At 44.9% G+C, this 25,866-nt stretch overlaps 1 protein-coding gene across 1 annotated transcript in view; it reads right to left on the bottom strand.

Moving 5' to 3' along the window:
- Positions 1-25,866, bottom strand: part of STAC (SH3 and cysteine rich domain) — a 95,666-nt gene that overhangs the window by 49,392 nt on the left and 20,408 nt on the right. Inside the window, exon 2 of the mRNA XM_038772683.1 lies at positions 12,280-12,556. Coding sequence (XP_038628611.1) covers positions 12,280-12,556 — 277 coding nt within the window. The remainder of the gene's footprint in view (positions 1-12,279; positions 12,557-25,866) is intronic.

The raw sequence follows: 25,866 nt of genomic DNA, 5'->3' as shown, positions 1-25,866 counted from the left end.
CTGTGCCTCAATTTCCTCTTCTGTAAAATGCGGAGTCCCTCCTACTTGTACTGCAAACTCCATGTGGGACAGAAATGTTGTCTGACTGGATTATCTTACATCTTCCCCAGCATTTAGTATGGTGCAGGATGTACAGTAAATGCTTTGCAAATAAATTATTATTGTAATTACTGTTATTATCCTTCAGCACCCGCAAAGTTTTGAATAATAATAATAATGATAGTAATGATGATGGTATTTGTTAAGCGCTTACTATGTGCCAAGTACTGTTCTAAGCGCTGGGGTAGATGCAAGGTAATCAGGTTGTCCCACGTGGGGGCTCACAGTCTTCATCCCCATTTAACAGATGAGGTAACTGAGGTCTAGAGAAGTGAAGTGACTTGCCCAAAGTCACCCAGCTGACAAGTGGAGGAGTCAGGATTAGAACCCATGACTTCTGACTCCCAAGCCCATGCTCTTTCCACTAAGACATGCTGCTTGAAATTTAAGTATCAGTCTGGTCCCTGCTGTATTCACCATTATAGCCTCAGGGAGTGAAATACATTTATTCATTCAATCATATTTATTGAGTGCTTACTGTGAGCAGAGCACTGTACTAAGTGCGTGGAAAGTACAGTTTGGCAAAAGATAGAAACAATCCCTACCCAAAAATAGGTTCACAGTCTAGAAGAAATTGCCCTACCTTCTGCTCTAACGGAGACCCCGAAGCAGGACGCCCTATGAGGTAGAAGATAGAGCTAAGAGTCAGAAGACTTGGGTTCTAATCCTGATTCTGCCATTTGCCTACTGTGTGACCACAGACAAGTTACTTAATGTCTCTGGGCCTCAGTTTCCTCATCTGTAAACTGGGAAAAAGCTACCTGTTGGACCTCCCTCTAGACTGTGGTCCCTGTGTGGGTCAGGGACTGTATCTGATCCAAGAATGTATGATCTTTTGTCTACCCTAGTGCTTGGCACAGAGTAAGCGTTTAATAAATACCACCATGATCACTATTTTGAGGTATCCATTACGACATCCAACCAGGCTCCTGGGAACACCACAGTTTTGCTCACTGAGGATAAAATTAGCTCTAGCTTCCCAGCTCAGAAATTCTTTTTTAAAAAAATTCTTCAGCAAAATGAAGCATTAACATTTCCCTTTCTCCCTGGACAACTTTTCCTGGGGGAAAAGGTCCCACAGACAAGAGCTTTCCATCAGACTCTTTTCTGTTCTTCATTGTGAGCACTCACTTGGAAACAGGACCATGAACAGTATCATTCCTGGGTTAGGTCCGCCAGCTATCCAGCCTAGATTCTGTCTATAGCCATCTTGCGAAGCATTATCCTGATTATTATTATATTGTTATTGTTATTATTATTATCATTAGTATTGCAATTATTATTGTTTGTTAAGTGCTTACTATTTGCTAGGCACCATACTAAGCACTGGGGTAGACACAGGTTAATCAGGTTAATCAGTCCCTGTCCCACATGGGGCTTACAGTCTTCATCCCCATTTTACAGATGAGGGAATTGAAGCCTAGAGAAGTGAAATGAATTGCCCAAGGTCACACAACAGACAAACGGAGGAGCCGGCATTAGAACCCAGGTTCTTCCGACACCCAGGCCCGAGCTCTATCCACTAGGCCGTGCTGCTTCTCTAAGCATGAGTTTGGCTAGAAAGGAACTGTGAGAGTTTTGATGTCAGTGGAAATCTCACTATACTGCAAAACAACTTAAGCCCGTCTCCTGCAGGATATAAGGTATACTTTTCCTTTCTTGACTGTAATTTATTTATTTATTTGAATGCCTTTCTCCAGTTCTGGACTATGAGCTCCCTCTGGACAAGAACTGTATCTATAAGCTCCATTGTATTGTATTCTCAGTAGATAGTATTGAGAAGTGCTCAATAGATACTACTGATTGATTAATGACCATATCTGACCAATACTTACCAAAATTGCAGGGGGCCAGGAAAGGTGCCCTATATTAATTCATTCATTCAACTGTATTTATTGAATGCTTACTGTGTGCAAAGCACTGCACTAGGCTCTTGGAAGGATGCAATGCGACAACAGACACATTCCCTGCCCAAAATGAGCTCACAGTCTATAGAGGGAGACAGACATTAATATAAATGTGCAAAGTATTCAAGAAGGAAAGTGAACCCCTCTCAATGATCCTCATCCTTATAAATGCAGCCCTCAACTGGCAGCGAGCCCTTCATTTCAAAGAGCTTCTCTATATCATCATCATCATCAGTAGTATTTATTGAATGCTTACTGTGTGCAGAGCATGCCTTTGGGAGAGTACAATCCAAGAATTGGCAGACATGTTCCCTGCCCACAACACGCTTACAATCTATATGCCCTCAAACTTCAGAATAGTAAGTAGGCTATTTCTCAGTCTCCTTTTTAGACTCTTCTTCTTCTCACCTTTCAATTCTGGGTGTCCCTATAGGTTTAATTCAAGCCCTTTGAATGCTCATTAAAGACTATTAATTGGCTGATTGATTAGTTCAAGACCTTCAGGACAGATAGTGCTGTGGGGCTGAGGGTGGGGTGAATATCACATGGTTAAGGGGTACAGACCCAAGTGCACTGTTGATAGATTTGCCAGGGAAGGTCTCTTGGAGGAGATGTGAATTCAGTAAGGCTTTGCAGGTGATGGAGGATGGTGGTCCTAGTGGATTCAGAGGTGGAGGGAGTTCCAGGTCAGAGGGCGGATGTGACCAAGGGGTTGGCAGTGAGGTAGATGGGATTGAGGTATAACGAGTAGGTTGGGAGACAAAGCCCCTAATTCTAAGAAACAAATCAAATGCCATGGGTCTGATTTTCTTCCTCCATTGAAGGGAGTTTACTGGGCTGCTTTAAAACCCCTTCTTATTCTTGGCTTTCCTCCAAAAAAGGGGAAGAAAAGTGACTTATACTACTTGCAGTACTACTTGAATTCACAATAGATCAGAAAAAAGTATAATAATAATAATGATGACATTTATTAAGTGCTTACTATGTGCAAAGCACTGTTCTAAGCACTGGGGTGATCAGGTTGTCGCATGGGGGGCTCACAGTCTTAATCCCCATTTTGCAGATGAGGTAACTGAGGCACAGAGAAGTTAAGTGACCTGCCCAAAGTCACACAGCTGACAACTGGTGGAGCGGAGATTTGAACCATGCTCTTTCCATTGAGCCAAAGGACATGTCTGTGGAATTAGGAACTGAAAGGTTTAGCACTTTCAATCTTGAAAGACGTGGGAGAGGACATGATTGAAATTTACGAAATCTTGAAAAACAGGGACAGAGACAATACAGTGAAACTTAAGGGTGGTAGACATGGGTCATGGGTTCTAATTCCAGCTCTGCCATTTGTCAGCTGTGTGACCTTGGGAAAGTCATTTAATTTTTCTATGGCTCAGTTACATCATCTGTAAAATGGGGATTAAGACTGTGAGCCCCACGTGGAACAACCCGATTACCTTGTATCTACCCCAGCGCTTAGAGCAGTGCTTTGCACATAGTAAGTACTTAACAAATGCCATTATTATTATTATTATGGTAAATATATGGAATGAACTATCCATGTCCTAATGGAGAGAGCATGGGCTTGGGAGTCAGAGGACCTGGATTCTAATCTGGCTTTGTCAATAACTTGCTGTGTGATCTTGGGCAAGTCACAATTTCTCTGTGCCTCGCTTCCTCAACTCTAAAATGGGGATTCAATACCTGTTCTCCCTCCTACTTAGACTGTGAGTGCCATGCGGGACAGGGACTGTGTCTGACCTAATCACCTTAGACCTACCCCAGCACTTAAGCAGTGTTTATCACATAGTAAGCATTTAACAAATACCATAAGGAGAAAGAATGAAGCCAACTGCAACAAATCAATCAGCCTCTTCAGCTTCCAAACCAAGCTCAAATTTCACTGGTGTGACCTCCAGAACACACTCACTTTAATTCTGAGAGGATCAAGAAGAGGCAAGAATGGATCGAGAACCAATTAGACTAATGTCTAAGGGACAGAGAGTATAGAAAAAGGCCCTGGGGTGGGGGGGGGAGAGGTAAGTGAGCTACTGCAATATTTACCCTTGTTTGATTATTTATGTGAATGGTTTTAATGCACACCTTACAATCAGGAAGATCTTCAGGGGGCCCGCATTTTCCATCCATTCTGAGAAAGAGATGCCTCTCATATTGGTTACTGAGTGGGTGAAGCTGATTAAGAACATAGACAATTGCCAAGGATTTTTCTTCAGGCTTGGGAAGAATAATAATGATGGCATTTGTTAAGCACTTACTATGTGCCAAGCACTGTTCTAAGTGCTGGGTTAGATAGAGTCTAATCAGGTTGTCCCACGTGGGGCTCACCGTTTCAATCCCCAGTTTACAGATGATGTAACTGAGGCACAGAGAAGTTAAGTGATTTGCCCGAAGACACATAGCTGATAAGTGGTGGAGCCGGGATTAGAACCTTCGACTCCCAAGCCTGTGCTCTTTCCACTAAGCCGTGCTGTTTCTCTGCTTCTACTTCTGCTTCTTCTCTGCCAGGAGCCCCCCAAATAAACCTGGGGTGTAATATTTCTTCATTTTTTCAGTCACCTGCCTTTAATCAGATAACCTTAATACAGGGACTGAACCCTGAGGCGGTGAAATGCACTGCCACTGTAAATGTAGTAGACATGAAAATGTCTGTGTAAGCTCATCGTGGGCAGAGAATGTGTCTGTTTTCTGTTCTATTGTACTCTCTCAAGCACTTAGTACAGTGCTCTGCACACAGTAAACACTAAATAAACATGATTGAATGAATAAATGAATGAATGAAGGAAGGAATTGGGACTGGACAGAAAATAGGTCAGTTGAAAACTGGACTATCCTTAGTAAAACCTGTCTCCCCCTCTAGTCTGTAAGCTCATGGGGACAGGGAATGCATCTGTTTATTGTTCTACTGGACTCTTCCAAATTTTCAGTATAGTGCTTGGAACACAGTAAGTGCTCAATAAATACAATTGAATGGCTGAATAAAACTGGATGATTCGGTACAGAGACTCAACCAAATGGCAACCATTTCAATCAATCCATCAATCAAAGCTAACTGCAATCCTGGTTTTCTTTCCAACTTCAGGAAGATGGGTGAATTGGAAATGGGGGTGTCTCATATATAGTAGGGAGCCTAAAGCTCTGAAGAAGCCTTTTGCCACTGACTCTTGAGTTCTGGTCCAAAAGGAGCAAAACTAAGGAGTTCAGGAATGAAAATATTCAGTCAGTCAGTCAATCATATTTATTAACTGATTACTGTGTGTAGAGCACTGTACTAAGTGCTTGGGGGAGTACAATAAGCAATGTAACAGACACATTCCCTGCCCACAATGAGCTAGGACTCAAGGAGACTGCTCTTGTAAAATGTAAAGTTTTCTATTATATTTGTAGTGTCCTGTAAGCACCTCTTACGTGTCAAGCACTGAACTAAGCACTGGTGTAGATACAATACAATCAGACTGGGCGCAATCCTTATGCCACCTGGGGCCCTCAGTCTTAGAGTGAGAAGAAACACCTCAACCCCATTTTCCAAGTGAGTTAACTGAAGCCCAGAGCAGTTAAGTGACTTGCCCATTTTGTAACTAACCATTTTGTATTCAACGATCAATCCAAGATACAGGCCTCGGGAAGATTTGGACTTTTCTAAGATATCATCTGAATTATGGTCCTGGGTTATGAGGAAAGGTCTCTTTCCTGAAAGACATAGAACGCAACAGCTTTCCCTGGCATGGAACTCATAGGAGAGTGCAGGCCTGAAGGCAAGCACCCAAAATCTCTCAAGAATGCTGACACCAAGCCATGTGTGAGGGGTCCCTTGTCCAAAGGATTCAGAGAGAAAGATAGCCAGACCCCTGTGCCCTTTTCTCCTGATGTTTTTCAACCCACGCGTGGCTCCTAAAATGGCACTTCTTCCCCTTTGTGGCATGAATCCATCAGAGAATTCTTCTTCACTTCCTTTCCTGAAAAGAACAGCGCAGCTTGTGAGCTGGGCTAGTTTCTTTTTTGCTCCGCAGCTGCCTCTTTGGTTCCTATTCTGGTACCATTCTGTTCGGTGTGGAGCGCCCTTCTGGGCCCAAAAGATCGATTCACAGACAGAGCCTCCTCTTCAGGGGGGTGTGGAATCCTCTTTGATGAAAATAAATCAGTTTGGTTTTCTATGGATCCTTTCCTTTCTTAGTCTTGGATGGATATTTTCAGCCCCTCTCTCTTGGCCCCCCTCAGGGAGGAGAGATGGGAGGGAGATATTTGGCAGCCCAGGGAGACCAGAATGGAAAGGGGAACAGAGCTTCCTGAGGAGGATTAGCATCGTTGTTCCCCTCTGTGTCAGCGCATACCTTTTCACTTCAGGTTCTCCCCAGGGGGAACCTGCCTACCCTGGGGATGAGGGGGTCACTGCTTCTCAGGGGTCTTAAATATTTCAGCACATCCCCCTTAGTCCCCCACTTGGCAGAGTCTAGTGATCCCTTTTGGCCTAGTGGAAAGAGCCTAGTGGAGTTAGAGGACCTGGGTTCTCATTCCAGCTCCACCATTTGCCTGCTGTGTGAGCTTTGGCGAGTCACTTAGCCTCTGTTTCTTCATCTGTAAAATGGGGATTTAATACCTGATGATAATAATAATAATGATAATAATAGCGTTTGTTCAGTGCACTGTGCTAAGTATTGTGGTAGATAGAAGATAAGTAGGTCAGATGTAGTCCCTGTACCATGCAGTCCTCATAGACTAAGTAGGAGGAAGAACAGGTATTTAATCCCCATTTTATGGATGAGAAAACCGAGGGTCAGGGCAGTTAAATGACTTGTCCAAGGTCACACAACCGGCAAGGGGCAGAGCTGGGATTAGAACCCAGGTCCTTTGACTCCCAAGCCCATGCTTTTTCTAATAATAATAATAATAATAATAATAGTAGTAGTAGTAGTAGTAGTAGTAGTAGTAGTAGTAGTAGTAGTAGTAGTAGTATTTAAGTGCTTACTATGTGCCAAGCACTGTTCTAAGTCCAGGGGGAGATACAAGGTGATTAGGTTGGACACAGTCCCTGTCCCACAAAGGACTCACAGTCTCAATCCCCATTTTACAGATGAGGGAAATGAGGCCCAGAGAAGTGAAATGACTTCCCCAAAGACACACAGCAGATAAGTGACATAGCTGGGGTTAGGTCACTGCTTCCCCATGCTGTCCTCCCTTCCACTTTGCCTGTGAGCCCCCCATAGTGTGGGAACTGTATCTGACCTGATTATCTTATTCTCACCCCAGTACTCAGTATAATGCTTGGCATATAGTATGCACTTACCATAATTATTACTATTACTATTATTATTATTATTTAGCCTCACATAGGAAACTCAAAGAAATGCCCAGAGTCAGATTCTATGGGAAGGAACTCTGTCTGACATGATTATCTTATATCCATCCCAGTGCTCAGAATAGTGCTTGTTACATAGTAAGGGCTTACTGTTATTATTATTATTATTATTGCTATGATTTAGCAACACACAGAAAACTCACAGAGATGCCCAGAGCCAGGTTCAGGGGGTCAGCGAGAGCAGGCCACCTCCAGGAGCTAAGGCTGGGGAGTGGTCTTAAGGTTGGCCACAGTTAAAAATTTGACCAGGATGACTCTGGAATTTGTTAGAGTGTTTACTTAGGAGGATTGTGCTAAGCTTTGAGGTAGACACAAAATGATTGCAGCAGATCTAGTTCCTGTCCCACATAAGACCAATATTCTAAGGAGGAGGGAGAACAGGCATGAGAAGCAGCGTGGCCTTGTGGATAGAGCATGGGCCTGGGATTCAAAAGCACCGGGCTTCTAATCCTGGCTCTGCCACTTGTCTACTGTGTGATCTTGAGCGAGTCATTTCACTTCTCTGTGCCTCAGCTACCTCATCTGTAAAATGGGGATTAAGACTGTGAGCCCCATGTGGGACATGGACCATGTCCATCCTGATTGGCTTTTCTCTACCCTACTGCTTAGTACAGTGTCTGACATGTAGAAAAAGGTTAAGAAATACAATAAAACATCAACAACAAGGTATTATACAGATGAAGAAAATGAAGCACAGAGAAACCCAGTGTCACACAGCGGGCAGGTGGCAGAGCTGGGATTAGAACCCAGGTCTCCCAACTCCCATCCTGTGGTATTTTCACTAGACCACGCTGAAGTCAGTCAGTCAGTCAATCATATTTATTGAGTGCTTACGGTGTGTATAGCACAGTACTAAGCCCTTGGGAAAGTAGAGCATAATATAACAGACACATTCCCTGCCCACAGTGACCTTACAGTCTAGACGGGGAGACAGACATTAATATAAATAAATTAAATTATGGATATGTACATAAGTGCTGTGGGGCTGAGAAGAGGGATGAATAAAGGGAGCAAGTCAATAAGAGAGTCGAAGAAAAGGAAGTAAGGACTTAGTCAGGGAAGACCTCTTGTAGGGAAAGTGCCTTCAATAAGACTTTGAGAATAAGGGACGAGTAATTGTCTGTTAGATATGAAGAGGGAGTTCCAGGCTAGAGGCAGAATGTGAGCTAGAGGTTGGTGGCGAGATAGACTAGATGGAGTTACAGTGAAGTACAGGATGACATTAGAGGAGTGAATTATGTGGGCTGGCTTGTAGAAGAAGAGCAGAGAGGTTAAGTAGGAGGGGGCAAGGGGATTGCGTGCCCTGCTGCCTCTGTGAACAAGGATCTGGGAGGGAAATGGCAGTAGAGCAAGGTGAGATGAGGGCCTAGATAAAGCTTCTAAGCTTCGGATTTAGGGTGAACGCTGAATGATGACATTACCCCTAACTAACAGACCACCAGACCACCACTTCACATGCAGGGGACGAAGTCAGTCAGTCAGTCAGTAGTATTTACTGAGTGCTTACTGTGTGCAGAGCACTGTACTAAGTGCTTGGGAAAGTACAATATAACAGTATTACAGACACATTCCCTGTCCACAGTGACTTAGTTGCCCTAAAGAGGGGGCAGCTTTCTTTTCCATTCATTCAATCATGTTTATTGAGCGCTTACTGTTTGCAGAACACTGTACTAAATTCTTAGGAGAGTATATTTCTCCTCTTCAGGGCAGCCAAATATCCATAAGTGGCTCTGGTTGAGCCTAGGCTGGAACAAGGGCTATAGCAGCCTGTCAGATGAGCACAGTGAGAGCTGGGCATCAGGTGACTGGCAGAGGCGAGGTGCCAGGATTCAACTGCCACTTCCTATTGCCCCTCAGGACTCCCATCTCTGGATCAATCAGCGGTTGAGGGCCAGGATCGGGGGGGACATAGGCAAAATCAGACCAAAGTCTCCCAGTTCCAACCCCACATGAAAAATCCCTAATTAACTGTCTTCATTTCCCGATTTCCAGTCCTGTTAATAACAGAAACTTGTGCGCATCATGTCTCTTTTGCAGGGAGCCTCAAAACTCATTAGAAAGCTTTATTTCATTAACCCTAAAACATCTTATGGATACACATACCGGAACGACTTTATGACAGATGATGGGATGCTCTGAAGAGGGAGTGTTCATGGAGTCTCTATGGGTCGGGAACAACTAAAAGGTATTTGAAGAAGAAAAATGTCTTCCTGGAGGAGGACTGGTGGTGGGAATTTGCATCCTTCGCTTAAGACAAGAAGCCACAGTTCAGTGGTGTCAAGCCATTGACCCACATCCCTTGAAGTGAGGGCTGTGTGTACTAATTATGATTGTGGTATTTGTTAAGTGCTCACTATGGGCTAGGCACTGTACTAAGAGCTGGGGCGGATTCAAGCAAATCAGGTTAGACACAGTCCCTGTCCTCTAAGGAACTCACAGTCTTCATTCCCAGTTTACAGATGAGGTAACTGAGGTCCAGAGAAATGAAGTGAGTTGCCCAAGGTCACACAGCAGACAAGTGGCAGAGCCAGGATTAGAACCCATGATCTTCTGACTCTTAGGCCCATGCTCTATACACTGAGCCATGCTGTCTGGGTGGCATCCAGGTGCAGCTGGGCAAGGGGTGGGAAGACTCACAGCCTCCGTGCCAAACCTATCAATCAATCAATCAATCAATCAATGTCGTATTTATTGAGCGCTTACTGTGTGCAGAGCACTGTACTAAGCGCTTGGGAAGTACAAGTTGGCAACATATAGAGATGGTCCCTACCCAACGGTGGGCTTACAGTCTAGAAGAGTGGGCGCAAAGGCTCTACCCACCCTACGGATCAGCCTGGCTCACTTCCGCTCAGTCTGCCAGCCTGTTGTCACTCCATAGGTTTGGTCGAGGCTGGGAGGCAGGGTGGCCAGTCATTTGTACTTATTGAGCGCTTACTGTGTGCAGAGCACTGTACTAAGTGTTTGGGAGAGGACAATATAACAGTAAACACATTCCCTGCACACAACAGGCTTACAGTCTAGAGGGAGAGACGGACATTAATAGAAATAAATATATTACAGAAATGGACTTAAGTGCTGTGGGGGAAAGTGGAAAGAGCAGCTGACCGGCGGTCAGGATACGTGCCCACTCTGCCCCTGATGTGCTGTGTGACCTTGGCTAAATGTCTGAGCTTCAGTTTCCTCATCTGTAAAATAGGGTTAAGATACTTCTTCTCCCTACGCTTGTGAGCCCCATGCAGCACCCGAACAGTGTCCGATTGGATTGTCTCGTATCTGCCCCAGTGCTTAGCACAGGGTTTGGAATGTTGAGAAATGCATCATAAAGACCATAATGAAAATAGCAATGATAATGCCTATGTGGGGGTGAAATGAGTCTCTCAGAAACTGAAAGCAAGTTTGAGGCAGACCTAGCATACTAGACCTGGATTTCTATTCCCATTCCACGTTCATTCCATTCCCAGTCTGATGATGATGATGATAATGATAATAATAATAATGATGATAATGATATTTGTGAAATGCTTACTATGTGCCAAACTCTGAGGTAGATACAAGATAACCAATTCAGAGTTATGCACAGACCCACAGTCTATGGGGTAGCGAGACTAGGCATTGAATCTCCATTTTACAGTTGAGAAAACAGATAGAGATAATTTTTAATCACATAGGTCACGCAGTAGGCAGGTGGTGAAACTGGGATTAGAACCCACGTCCTCTGACTTCCCTCAGGAAGCTTACAGCCTTAGTCGGGGGAGACAGTCACTAAAGTAAATTGCAGAGAGAGAGAAGCGCCAGAGTTAAAATATGTTCATAAGTTTTCCTGGATGGAGACCCACGTAATTAGGGCAAAAATGAGGAAGTGTTGAAGCGGCTGTAAGGGATGTGGAAAAGACAGTGAATCAGGGAAGTTCTCCAAGAAGAGATGTGATTTCAGGAAGGCTTTGACGATGTGGAGAGCAGTGGTCTGCTGGATGTGAAGGGGAAGGGAATGCCAGACAGGAAGGAGGGTGGGATTGGGAGATTGACTGTGAGAGGGACTAGAGGGAGGTTTTCTTTGGCTCAGTTTCCCTTTTATAGCCTTATCCAACCTATTTTTACTTGCCACCTGGGATAGCTCTTTCCTTCGAAACATCTGTGATTTCCTTCATAACACTGTCTCTGCACTCTGACCCACCAAGCCACTGGTCTTACTGCTTTGCCTGTTCTCATATCTTTTTTTTATGACATTTGTTAAGTGCTTACTATGCGCTAGGCACTGTATTAAGCTCTGAGATAGATACAAGCTAATAATAATAACAGTGGTATTTGCTAAGTGCTTACTATGTGTCAGGCACTGTATTAAGCTCTGGGATAGATACAACTAATCCGGTTGGACACAGTCCCTGCCCCACATGGGGCTCACAGTTTTAATCCCCATTGTACAGATGAGGTAACCAAGGCAGAGAGAAGTTAAGTGTTTTGCCTGAGGTCACACAGCAGACAAGTTGCAGAGCTGGGATTAGAAACCAGGTCCTTCTGACTCCCACATTTGTGCTCTATCCAGTAGGTCATGCTGCTTCTCTAAGATAAGGAATTGTCCCTGAAGCTCTCACCTGCTCACGGCCTTCTCTAGTCCAGGCTTTCCTCAGATCTGCATCCCAAGGCAGGCTCATCCTCAGACAGGCCAACCTGATCAAACCTCTCAGCCTCTCCTCTCTCCCTCACCCCCACTAGGGATTCTGCCACACATCCTCCGTGTTTTCCTCTAGTCAGCCCAGCCCAAAGCTACATCCCAAAGCTCTCCTCTGGGCACAAGCAGGCCGGACATGGGCAGTGAGGCGGATCTGCGACCCTCTGGACCCCCCAAACAGACAGCTCCCCATCCCAATCCCCCTCATCCCCACGCAGGAAGAAGGGCAGCCTCCTCACCCACGATCATGTGATTGCAGACGTCACAGAAAGTGGGCTTCTTGAAGACGTGGTCTTGGAACGCGTGCACTTTGGTGGCTTCTGGCTGCGGGTGGACCCTGGCGGGGGTGGTCCCCTTGCCCTCCGGGTCTGGGAATCGGCCGCCACCGACCCTCGCTTCGGGCAGCAGGCCCATCTGCAGCCGGACGTCGTGGTTCGTCCTCTGGAAGAAGTTGTCGGCGCTTTTACTCCGTAAACTTTTGGTCTTGAAAGAAAGTGATCGTTTTAGTTTCTGCAGCTGGAATGCAATGACAGAACAATCACTCTTACTACGATGCAAGTTCTGGCCGTAGCGCGTTTCGGGGAGGCGGTTGGCCTCTTTTTTAAGCTCGTGGTGGGCAGGGAATGTGTCTATCTGTCGTTACATCTTCCAAGCGCTTAGTATAGTGCTCTGCATTCAGTAAGGGCTCAATAAATACCATTGAATGGATGAATTTTCTTCACTCCCTCTGCGTTCCCTTCTGCTATTGCATGGCCTAGTTAGACATTGAGGAGTAACAGAGGAAAGAGCACTGGCCTGGTAGAGGACTTGGGTTCTAATCCCTGCTCTGACAGTTGCTTGCTGTGGGACCTTGAGCAAGTCATTTAACTTCTCTCTTCTTCAGTTTCCTCATCTGTAAAATGGGAATCCAATCCCCATCCTCCCTCTTACTTTAGACTGTGTACCCCATATAGGACAGGGACTATGTCCAACATGGTTAATTGTATCTTCTCCAGTTGATGCATTGTAAGTCTTAACAAATTCCATAATAATAACAATAACAATAATAATAATAATAATAACAACAATAACTTGGCCTAGTGGAAAGAGCATAGGCCTGGGAGTTAGAGAACTGGGTTCTAATCCCGTTCCACCACAAGTCTGCTGTTTGACCTTGGGCAAGTCACTTCACTTCTCTGTCCCTCAGTTCCCTCATCTGTAAAATGGGGATGAAGACTGTGAGCTCTGTGTGGGACAGGGACTGTGTCCAACCTGATTAGCTGGTATACACCCCAGAGTTTAGTACAGTGCCTGGCACATAGTAAACACTTAACAGTTACATGTACAAATAACATTGACATCAACTGTCCTCTTCTCTTTGACTCCGGTTATCTGGATTTCCCCTCTGAAGTGGCACCTTGTGGACTGTGAAACCTTGGGCAAGTCACTTAAGCACATAATACAGTGCTCTGCACATAGTAAGCACTCAGTAAATACCATTGATTGATTAACCTTTCAGTGCCTCAGTTTCCTCAGCCATAAAATGGGGACAAAACCTGTCCCCCTCATCCTTCAACGAAATGCTGGGAAGAGAGAAAGTAAACTTATGTGAAAGTGTTTTGGGTAAATAAAACTCTACAAATCCATCGGGCTGCTATGATTACTAGAAGCAAAACATTAACAAACCAGAGAACCAACCAGTCAATCAATCAATAGTATTTATTGAGCTCTTATTCTGGGCAGAACAGTGTACTACTTGCTTGGGAGAGTTCAATGGAAAAAGTAAAATCATGCCTTTGCTCTCCTGTTTCCCTGTTGCTTTGGGAAGCAGCTTGGCCTATTGGATAGAGCCTGGTCCCAGAGCCAGAGGACCTGAGTTCTAATCCCGGCTCGACCCCATGTCTGCTCTGTGATCTTTGGCAAGTCACTTCACTTTTCTGGGCCTCAGTTACCTCATCTCTAAAAGGGAATTAAGACTCTGAGCCCCATGTAGAACAGCAACTGTGTTCAACTTTGTATCTGCCTCAGTACTTAGTACAGTGCCTGGCACATAGTAAATGCTTAACAAATGCCATTCAGAAAAAGTGGCTGCTTTGCATTTCCCATTCTGCCTTTCACTGGCATGTCGACAGCCTCACCTCTTCATCAGAGATCTCTGCCTCCCCTCCTCTGGCCTAGCTAAGATTCCTTTGTGTTAATTTTATTTAATTTCATTAAATGGAATTTAATGAAATTTCACTTAATGAAATTTCATCTACCTCCACATCCAAAGGAAACTCCTCATCACTGGCTTTAAAGCGCTCAATCCCCTTGCCCCCTCCTACCTCACCTCACTACTCTCCTACTACAAACCAACCCACACATTTCACTGCTCAAATGCCAACCTTCTCACTGTACTTGTTCTCATCTATCTCACTACCAACCCCTCGCTCAGGTCCTACCTCTAGCTTGGAATACCCTCCTTCCTCATATTTGACAGACAATTACTCTCCTCCCTCTTCAAAGCCTTACTGAAGGCACATCTCCTCCAAGAGGCCCTCCCTGACTAAGTCCTCCTTTCCTTTTCTTCAACTCCCTTCTGTGTCACCCTGACTTGCTCCCTCTAGTCATTCCCCTTCCCAGGCCCACAGCACTTCTATCCATATGCGTAATTTATTTATATTAATATCCATCTCTCCCTTTAGCTCACTGTGGGCAGGGAATGTGTTGATTGTATTGTTACATTGCACTCTCCCAAGCACTTAGTACAGTGCTCTTCCTCTAGTAAGCACTTAATAAATATGATTATTTATTAAGGACTGAGTGACTGACTGCCTCCTCCCATTCACGGTCTTTTTTTGAGTCCAAAGACAGAGATAGCCGTGAGCAAGTCCTTGGGCAATCCTGCAAATAGTAAGCACTCAATAAATACCATTGATTGACTGACCTTTCAGGGCCTTAGTTTCCTCACCAATATAATGAGGATAAGACCTGCCTCTCCCTGCTTCACAGAAATCCTGGAAAGATAGAATGAGTAAACTGATGGGAAAACACGTCAGGTTCATTGACTTTTCTTGGTTGGAAAAAGGAGACGGGCAATTCAGAAGAAGTGCCCAGGAGTCAAATGGAGATTCCGCCATCTGTCCGTAGTCTGTCTGCTGTCCCAGTTATTCGTAAAGACCAGAATTCCTCCCAACCCCAGGACCAGGCAGCCCCCCAGTTGCCCTGGCAACCTCAGCTGTCCCACGTGGTTCACTTCCACAGGACTCAGACCCGACCCCAGCTTGGGCGAATGTGAGATTCCCCCACTTTGCTCATCCCCAGAAAAAAACAAAACACACCCATCAGGGTCCTTCATCTTCCCTTCATCAACTGGGGAGCTCAGCAAACAGTGACCCTGATTGCTTATTCGAGTGGCTTTTATGACAACTTATCCCAGAATGCAGAAATCAGACCTAATCAGCACACTGTAACAGAGAATAACAGCCCTGAGAGGTGCCTGGATTGGCATTCATTATTGATCTACGGTGGAACATGAAGCTAATTAAGTAGCATGTGCTAGTTTATTCCTGCCAAGGGGAAAAGAAACTGTTCTGCCAGAAGAGATCGACTTGATACATTAGCTTGCCTTTAGAGCTATCCATGTTGACCAATAAAGGATTCAGTGCGGGCATATATCAGCTGTCCTGGGACTGGGCTCAATGACCCCTCCTCCAGCAGATGGCTCAGAATAGCTCAAAACGCTTGAAGGGTCTAAAACAGAAATCTCCTCTTTTCTCCTCAATTCCTTCCTCCTCCATCTTTCCCATCTCTGCCAATATCATCAATCAATCAGTGTTATTAATCTAGTGCATTCTGTGTGCAGAGCACTGTACTGAGCGCTTGTGAGAGCATAGTACAACGGAGTCGGTAGGCACGTTCCCTGCCCACAGTGAGTTTATAGTCTAAAAGGATGGGGGAGGAGGGCATTTTCTTTCCCAGAAGCTTGTCACCCTAAGTTCACTGTGGGTTGGGAGTGTGTTTACCAATTCTGTTATTTTGTACCTCCCAAGCACTTAGTATAGTGCTCTGCGCCTGGTAAATACTCAATAAATACAATTGATGGATTGATTGATTGATTTTGGTATGATAATAATAATAATGATAATAATAATAATAATGGCATTTGTTAAGTGCTTACTATGTGCCAAGCACTGTTCTAAGCTCTGGGGTAGATACAAGGTAATCAGCTTGTCCCACATGGGGCTCACATTCTTAATCCCCATTTTCCAGATGAGGTAACTCAGGCACAGAGAAGTTAAGTGACTTGCCCAAAGTCACACAGCAGACAAGTGGCAGAGTTGGGATTAGAACCCCCGACCTCTGACTCCCAAGCCCGTGCTCTTTCCAGTAAGCCACACCTCGACTATTCATTGCTAAATATAATGTATATATAGCTATAATTCTATTTATTCTGATGGTATTGACACCTGTCTACTTGTTTTGTTTGTCTCCCCCTTCTAGACTGTGAGCCCATTGTTGGGTAGGGACCGTCTCTGTATGTTGCCAATTTATACTTCCCAAGAGCTTAGTACAGTGCTCTGCACACAGTAAGTGCTCAATAAATATGATTGAATGAATGAATGAATGAATAAATAATTCTTGGATCTGTCCAAAAAGTACTCAAAAATTCAAGCTCTCTTCAGATCACAATTAGTTCGCTGTTTTGGCCTCCCTGATGGGCTCCCAGTCTCCAGCCTCTCTCCCATTTACTCTGTCCCATTTAGTCTGAACTCCATTCTGCTGCTTGGAGTGTCACTCAGCACCCTTCTCTCCACTTATTTATTTATCATCATGGTATTTCATAAGCACTTACTGTGTGCCAGGCACTGTACTAAGCACTGGAGTAGCTAGAAGCTCATCAAATTGGACATAGCCCATGTGCCACACAGGGCTCATGTCTTAATCCCCATTTTACAGATGAGATAACTGAGGCACAGAGACATTACCAAGGTCACGCAGAAGACAAATGGCGGAGCCAGCATTGGAACCCAGGTCCTTCTGACTTCCAGGGCCGGGCTCTACCCACACTGCTTCAAAGCTCTCCATTGGACACACAGTCCTTATCCGTGGTTTTGCAGGTCCTTAGCAGCTCTCCCCATCTTACGTATCCATCTCTTTATTCACTTATTTTAAAAATCATTTCTGTTAAGCACTTCCAATGTGTGCCATGCGTTATACTAGGCCCTGGGGTAGATTTAAAATAATCAGATTGGTCACAATCCCTGTCTCACGTGGGGCTCACAGTCTAAGTAGGAAGGAGAACACATATCAAATCCCCATTTTGCAGTTGAGGGAACTGAGGCACAGAAAAGTGAAGTGACTTGCCCAAGGTTACACAGCAGATGAATGGTGGATCCGGTATCAGAACCCGGTGCTCTTTCCACAAAGCCAAGCTGCTTCCCATGCCTTCACCCATTGCTTCTCAGCTCCCACGTTTCACTCCTCCCAACATCACCTCCTAAACGTACCTCAGTCTTGACTCTCCTGTTGCCGGCCCTTTTCTCTCACTGTTTCTCCTGGTTTGAATACCCTTTTCTCCATCACAGCCTTTCTAAAACCCTAGCTTCTCCAGGAAAACTTCCCCTATGAATTCTCTACACCCCAAAGAGTTTCAACTGAACAGGCAACCTCAGTAGTTCTGTTTTTATGTATATTCAGTTTGCACCATTACCTACTTTATCCTTGTTTCTCCTCCTGCTCCCATTATTTATAAATGTGATTCGACTTCATCTCCCCCGTTACAGCCATGAATTCTGGAGGGCAGAAAATGTGCGTTTGACTCTACTGTATTCTCCCAAGAGTTTAAAGACAGCCTCTGCACTCAGGAAATAGATTGACTGAAGACTCATCTCTACCAGCAGGACACCTGAACATTGGATGTGACCAATGCCATTAGTGGGTCAGACCAATAGCCCATCCAGCTGAGAATTATCTGATAGAATTCAATCAGATTTAATTTCTGTGGAAGCAGCATGGGTTAGTGGATAGAGTACAGACCTAAGTTCAAATCCCGCCTCCACCACTTGTCTGCTGAGTGACCTTGGGCAAGTCACTTTGCTACTCTGTGCCTCAGTTCCCTCATCTGTAAAATGGTGATTGAGAGTGAGCCCCATGTAGGACATGGGCTGTGTCCAACGTAATTAGCCCAGCCCATATCCTCCCCCGGCCCCGGCCTGGAATGCCCTCCCTCCACACATCCGCCAAGCTAGCTCTCTTCCTCCCTTCAAAGCCCTACTGAGAGTTCACCTCCTCCAAGAGGCCTTCCCAGACTGAGCCCGCGTTTTCCTCTCCTCCTTCCCATCCCCCCACCCTACCTCCTTCCCCTACCCACCGCACTTGTATATATGTTTGTACAGATTATTACTCTATTTATTTTACTTGTACATATTTACTATTCTATTTATTTTGTTAATGATGTACATTTAGCTTTAATTCTATTTGGTCTGACGACTTGACACCTGTCCACATGTTTTGTTTTGTTTTGTTGTCTGTCTCCTCCTTCTAGACTGAGCCCGTTGTTTGGTAGGGACCATCTCTATATGGTGCCAACCTGTACTTCCCAAGCTCTTAGTACAGTGCTCAGCACACAGTAAGTGCTCAATAAATACAATTGAATGAATGAATGAATGAATACTCCAGCATTTAGTTCAGTGCCTGGTGCAGAGTAAGCACTTAAAAAATACCATAAAAACAACAATAAAAAAGACTTGATTGTGTTCTGGGCTGGTGGAGGCGGTGTTGGTGGTGATAGTTGTGCGTGTTTCCTAAAACTAAAGAGCCACTCTGCTCAATGCCCTAATGTTGTTGTATTTACCATTGCTGCTGTCTTGTGTATTTTTTTATGTCTTCTTCATTTCTTCTTTCCTTGTGTGTCTGTTTCTGATCCATTCTCTCCCCTTATTTTTGAATTGTGTCCACCCTTGGGGCCAGTGGCCATGTCAGGTTCTCATGCCTCTATTTTATTCCCAGCTCTTAGAACAGTGTGCTTACTTGACACAGAGTAAGCGCTCAGTAAATACAATTAGTTGATCAATCACCTTGTTAAGTGCTTACTCTGTGTCAAGCACTGAACTAAGTACTGGGTAGATGCAAGTTAGTATTTAGTACAGTGCTCGTTATGGATCAATTAATCAATTGTATTTATTAAGCACTTGCTGTATATAGAGTATTGTACAGAGCACTTGGGAGAGTACAATAGAGGATTCAGTCCAGTTAAGAGGAGGAGGAGGAAAAGAGGAATAGAAGGTGGAGGAGGAAGAGGAGAGATAGAAGGGGAGGAACAAAGGAGGAGATAGAGGAGAAGGAGAAATAGGAGGAGGAGGAGGGAGAGGAGCAGGAGAAACAGGAAGAAGAGAAAGAGGAGGAGGAGGACAAGGATGGAGGAGAAAGAGAAGGAGGAGGAAGAGAGGAGTAGGGATTGGAGGAGGAGAAAGAGGTAGAGGAGGAGGAAGGAGGAGAAAGAGGAGAAAGAAGGAGGAGAAAGAGGAGAAAGAAGGAGAAGGAGGAAGAACAGGAGGAAGAGGAGGAGGAGGAGGAAGAGGGAGAGAGGAGAAGGAGGTGAATGAAGAGGAGGAGGGACAGGAGGAGGAGGAGGAAGAGTAGGAGGAGGAAGAGGAGGAGAAAGAGGAAAAGGAGGAAGTGGAGGAGGAGAAAGAGGAAGAGGAGGAGGAACAGAGGAGTAGGAACAGGAGAAGGAGGAGAAATGGGGGGAGGAGGAGGAGGAGAAGGAGGTCTCCTGGACAATGCGGGTTGGCTGTACTTCCTCATCCCTCTAGCCCTGGTAACCTTGTAGTCAGGCTGTGTTCTCATGGGGACCAAATTCAGTGTAGATGCTCTGAATTCACATCTCCAGAAGCAGTGGAGCCTAGTGGAACGAGCACCGGCTGGGGAGTCAGAGGAGCTGGATTCTAATCCTGGCTCTGCCACTTCCCTGCTATGTGACCTTGGGCAAGTCATTGAACCTCTCTGTGCCTGTTACCTCATCTGTAAAATGGCGATTAAGACTGTGGGCCTCATATGGGACCTGAATGGTGTCTGAGCCTACTAGCTTGTATCTACGTCAGTGCTTGACACATAATAGATGCTTAACAAATACCATTAAAAAACAGACTGTGAGCCCCTTGTGGGACATAGACAGTGTCCAACCTGATTAGCTTGTATCTACCCCAGGGCTTAGTACAGTGCCTGGCACATAGTAAGTGCTTAACAAATATCATAAAAGTATGTATATGATATAGAATTTGTAGGTGTGTGTAGAAGCACCGTGGGGCTAAGGGTGGGGCCAATACCAAGTGCCCTAAATCACAGATCCAAATGCATGGACAATGCAGAAGGGAGAGGAAGCCAGGGAAAAGAGGGCTTAATCTGGGAAATCCTCTAACCCTCTGCCGCTGCTCCTCGAGGAATTGATCATTATTGTATTTGTAAAGCACTTACTTTATTTGAGGCCTGGGAAAGGGGCTTCCAATGGAATATTACCGGCTATAGAGGTAATAAACGACATGTCTTCAGCCCCTTGTATTACAGCCTCTCAGATTATGGTTGTCAATTAACTTCTTTCCAGGCTGAATGAATATCAGAGTGGCAAAGTGCAACAGGATCACGTTAATCTGAGCTGTGGTTAAAACTCTATCTGCATTCTCCCCTGACCTGTTGGGTTTTTCTGTTTAGAAACACGAGGAAGGAGGGCGGGTATCATTTGCCAAATGGGTAATGGAGTTTTCTGACTTCTTTCCAGATGACCTTAAAAAAATCAACTAAAAGTTAGATTGAACTAAATGAGAACAGACTACTGGGGTTTAAAATAGCAGCGAGTCAAAGCATTGAAAGTCACGTTGATGTAGTTTTTTTATGATATTTGTTAAGCACTTACTACGTGCCAGTCACTGTACTAAAGCACTGGGGTAGATTCAAGCTAATAGGGTTGGACATAGTCCCCGTCCCACATGGAGCTCACAATCTTAATCCGATTTTGCCGACGAGGGAATTGAGACACAGAGAAGTGAAGGGACTTGCATGAGGTCACCCACAGCAGACAAGTGTTAGAGCCAAGATTAGAACCCAGGTCCTCTGACTCCCCACCCCTCTCTTTCCACTAGACCACATTGTTTCTCAGGGACTTTGTCCTAGATCAGACCAAGTCCTTGTCCCACATGGTGTTCACGGTCTGTGGGAGATGGAGAGTAGGTATTTAGTCTCCATTTTCCAGATGAGGAAACTGAGGAACAAAGAAGTTCAGTGACTTGTCCAAAGTCACAAAGTAGACAAGTGGTGGAGCTGGGATAAGAACCCAAGTCTCCCTTGTCAGTCATCTTCAGAAACTAAGGGGGAAAATACCCGAAGAGCACAAAAATGGATGTGATGGTGATGGTGTTTGAGGATTGAATAAATAATAGTAATAATTGTGGTATTTGTTAAGCACTTACTATGTGCCAGGCACTGTTCTAAATGCTGGGGTGGGTACAAGATAATCAGATTGGACACAGTCCTTGCCCCACATGGGGCTCACAGTATTAATCTCCATTTTACAGATGAGGGAACTGAAGCATAGAAAAGTTGTGACCTGCCTGAGGTCACACAGCAGACAAGTGTCAGAGCTGGGACTAGAACCCAGGTCCTTCTGACTCCCAGCCACCGGCTCTACCCATTAGTTCCCACTGCTTCTCAAGCTGAAGTGTTTAGTACAGTGCTCTGCAACCAGGAAACGCTTCATAAATGCCACCGATGGCCTGATTGTGGTGGTAGAAGTGGTGGTTCTGGATCAGGAAAGCAGAAGGAAGAGTGAAAGAGAAGTTCAAGCGGAGTGAGGAAATAGCAAATTTGGAAGAACCATGATCCCAGCCCTGCTTTTGATGACTTCCCTCAGCAGTCTATCCTGATTTTCTCCCTCTTGGATTGGCACCCCAACTGAGTCTGTGGAAGGACCTGTTTTCCAAAGGAAAGATCTGCCTTCAGGGGAGTCTAGGATGGAGATGACAGATGTGGATGGGGAGCCTGGAGCAGTGTGGTCCGATGGTTAGAGACCCGTGCTCTAACCTGAGCCAGCTGACCTGGGTTCTAATCCCCACTCCTCCACTTGTCAGTTGTGTGTCCTTGAGCGAGTCACTTCTCCCTGGGGCCTCAGTTCCCTCATCTGTCAAATGAGGATTCATGCTAGAGAAGCAGTGTGATCAAATGGTTAGAGCAGAGGTCTGCGAGTCAGAAGGACCTGGCTTCTTTTCGTGGCTCCACCTCCTATCTACTGAGTGACTTTGAGCAAGTCACTTTACTTCTCTGAGCCTCAGTTCCCTCATCTGCAAAAAATGAGGATTAAGACTCTGAGACCAGTGTGGGACATGGAATATATCCAAACTTTTTAACTTGTATCTACCCCAGTGCTTAGTACAGTGCCTCATACATAGTAAGTGCTTAACAGATACCACAATTATTAATAGTTGCTCTCCTTCCATCTTTGACTGTGAGCCCCATTTGGGACAGGGACTGTGTCTGACTGGATTATCTTGCATCTACCCCAGTGCTTGGCACAGAGTAAGTGCTTAACGATTGCCACAGCTATTAAGGGTGGATGGGAACTGGCCCCAGATGGGTGATTTTTCCAGGCAGGAAGTGGAGGCTGCCCTGCTGGAGAGGTCAGTGCTGTGTGACCTTGGGAGAGTTGTTTAACTTCTCTGTCCCTCAGTTCCATCATCTGCAACATGGAATCATACTTTGAGTTTGGTACAGAACTTTTAGTCCCAGAGCACTCTCATGTTACCGATCTCATTTTTGTCTTCACAGAAACGCTGAGAGGTAGGTTGGAAGATATGTACTTTTATTCCCATTTTTCAGTTTAGGAACTGTGGTACGGAGACTGAGGAACTTAGAATGTGAGTCCACATAGGGCCAGGATTGTGTTCAACCTGACTAACTTATATCTACCCAAGTGCTTAGTACAGTATTTGACACATAGTCAGTGCTTAACAAATTCGATACTATTAATACTAATACAGAGAGGTTCAGACTGAAGCACTTAGTACAGTATTCTGCAGACAGTAAGGGCTCAGTAAATTCATTGATTGATTGACTGGCTGGGTGGGAATTGGGCCAAACCACCAGCGAGCTTGTGCTCTGAGATTAGTGAATGAGCAGTCTCCCATCTCATCTGAATTTAGTTTTAGCTGATGGCCCAGGACTGTATTCCCAGACCAGCAGGTCTGCAAAACTGGAAATTTCATTTTCCATTCTAAACCATTGGCTTTAAAGCTCTCAATCCCCTTGCCCCCTCCTACCTCTCCTCACTACTCTCCTACTACAACCCAGCCCGCACACTTTGCTCCTCTAAAACCAACCTACTCACTAGGCCTCAATCTCGTCTACCTTGCTGCCGACCTCTCGCCCATGTCCTGTCTCTGGCCTGGAATGCTCTCCCTCCTCATATCTGACAATTACTCTCCCAACTTTCAAAGCCTTATTGAAGGTGCATCTCCTCTAAGAGGCCTTCCCTGTTTAAACCTTCCTTTCCTCTTCTCCCACTCCCTTCTGCATCAACCTGATTTGCTCCATTTAGTCACCCTGCCTCAGCCTCACAGCACTTATATACATATATCCCTAATTTATTTGTTTATGTTGATGTCTGTCTCCCCCTCTAGACTATAAGCTCTTTTGAGCAGGGAATGTGTTCTGTTCTATTGTTATATCATACTCTCCCAAGCACTTAGTACAGTGCTCTCTACACAGTTAGTGCTCTATAAATACAATTGACTGATGGATTGATTGTCAATAGCAACAACTTGTGTTCCAAAAACCCTCTCCCTTTGATGTCATCATCATCAAATCCTCACTGCCTTTCTGCATGCCCTTTCAAACCATCAATCGATGGCATTTATTGAGCACCTGCTGTGTGCAGAACACTGTACTTTTATTCATTCATTCATTCAATCATTTTATTGAGCATTTGCTGTGCACAAAACACTGTAGTAAGTTCTCGGGAGAGTACAATATAACAATGAACAGACACATTCCCTGCCCACAAGTGCAATACAACAGAACTGTAAATCCTGCTGTTTTTTCCTCCATAACATTCCCCGGACTTGCTTCTTCCTATCTGTCAGAACAGCTACAATCTTGGCTCAAGTTCTTTATGTAGCATGGATAGAGTATTGTATCTGGCCTCCAGCCTCTCCCACCTTCAGTACTACGTGGCTCAGTGGAAAAAGCACGGGCTTGGGAGTCAGAGGTCATGGGTTCTAATCCAGGCTCCGCCACTTGTCAGCTGTGTGACTTTGGGCAAGTCACTTAACTTCTCTGTGCCTCAGTTACCTCATCTGTAAAATGGGGATTAAGACTGTGAGCCCCCCGTGGGACAACATGATCACCTTGTAACCTCCTCAGTGCTTAGAACAGTGCTTTGCACATAGTCAGTGCTTAATAAATACCACTGGTATTATTATTATTATTATATACTGCTTCCACAGTGATTCTCCTGTAATGTCAGTCCGCACATATCTCAATCCTTTCTCCAAAACAATAGCTACAATCTCCTTCGGTATCAGGCAAAATATCCTCGTGACTGGCTTTAAGGATTTCCACCAATACCTCACATCTTTCACATTGGCTGTTTTCACTGGCTTCTCCCCAGTTCTGCACTCTTTGTTCTTTCCAAGGTCAACTTCTAACTATTCCTCTCTCTCTCTCTCTCTCTCGACACTCCTGCCTACTGAGTTAAATCTACTGTATTCCCCCAAGCACTTAGTACAGGGCTTTGCGCACACTAGACACATAAGTTGTTGGCCACTTCTACTTTTACAAAAAACAAACCTACCTCTTTCCTAATCACCCCCACCTCTGACTTCAGTTTCCCAAAGAGCTACTGACTAGAAGCAGAAGCAGAGGAGTTGGGTTTGAGTCCCGGACCTGCCACTGGCCTGCTGCGTGACCTTGGGAGAGTTGTTTAACTTCTCTGTCCCTCAGTTTCATCATCTGCAACATGGAATAATACTTTGAGTTTGGTATAGAACTCTTAGTCCCAGAGCACTCTCATGTTACCGATCTCATTTTTGCCTTCACAGAAACGCTGAGATGTAGTTTGGAAGATATGTACTTTTATTCCCATTTTTCAGATAAGGAACTGTGGTACGGAGACTGAGGAACTTAGAATGTGAGTCCACATAGGGCCAGGATTGTGTCCAACCTGATTAACTTGTATCTACCCCAGCGCTTAGTACAGTATTTGACACATAGTCAGTGCTTAACAATTTCGATACTATTAATACTAATACAGAGAGGTTCAGCGACTTGTCTCTAGTCACACAGCAGCCCAGTGTCAGAGTTCAGACTTTAAATTGGGTTCTCCGGCTTCTGGATCAGACCTCTTTCACTATATCAGAGGAGCAGTGTGGCTCAATGGATAGCTCAGAGGCCTGGATGTCAGGAGGACCTGGGTTCTAATCCTAACTCCATCACATGTCTGCTGTGAGACCTTGGCAAGTCACTTCACTTCTCTGGGCCTCCATTACCTCATCTGTAAAATGGGGATTAAGAGTGTGAGCCCCATGTGGGACAGGGACTGGGTCCAACCTGATTTTGCGTACCGCAGAGCTTAGAACAATGCTTGGCACATAGTAAGCACTTAAGAAGTACCATAATAATAATTATTATTATGTTGCTCTGCCTTATAAAGCCTTTGTAAAGTGCTATAAAAAATTAAGGTATTAATGTTATTGTGGTCATTTTTCTGCTCAGAGAACACAAGCATCTGCTTTCTATAAAGTCTTATCATTATTATTGTACTTGTTAAGTGTTTACTATATGCCAAGCACTGCTCTAAGCACTGGGGTAGATGCAAGATA

The sequence above is a fragment of the Tachyglossus aculeatus genome, chromosome 2, assembly GCF_015852505.1.
Source record: "Tachyglossus aculeatus isolate mTacAcu1 chromosome 2, mTacAcu1.pri, whole genome shotgun sequence".
In the NCBI taxonomy this organism is placed as follows: domain Eukaryota; kingdom Metazoa; phylum Chordata; class Mammalia; order Monotremata; family Tachyglossidae; genus Tachyglossus; species Tachyglossus aculeatus.
The sequence above is the reverse complement of the archived record's forward strand: the minus strand, read 5'-3'. Positions and strand labels throughout refer to the sequence as shown.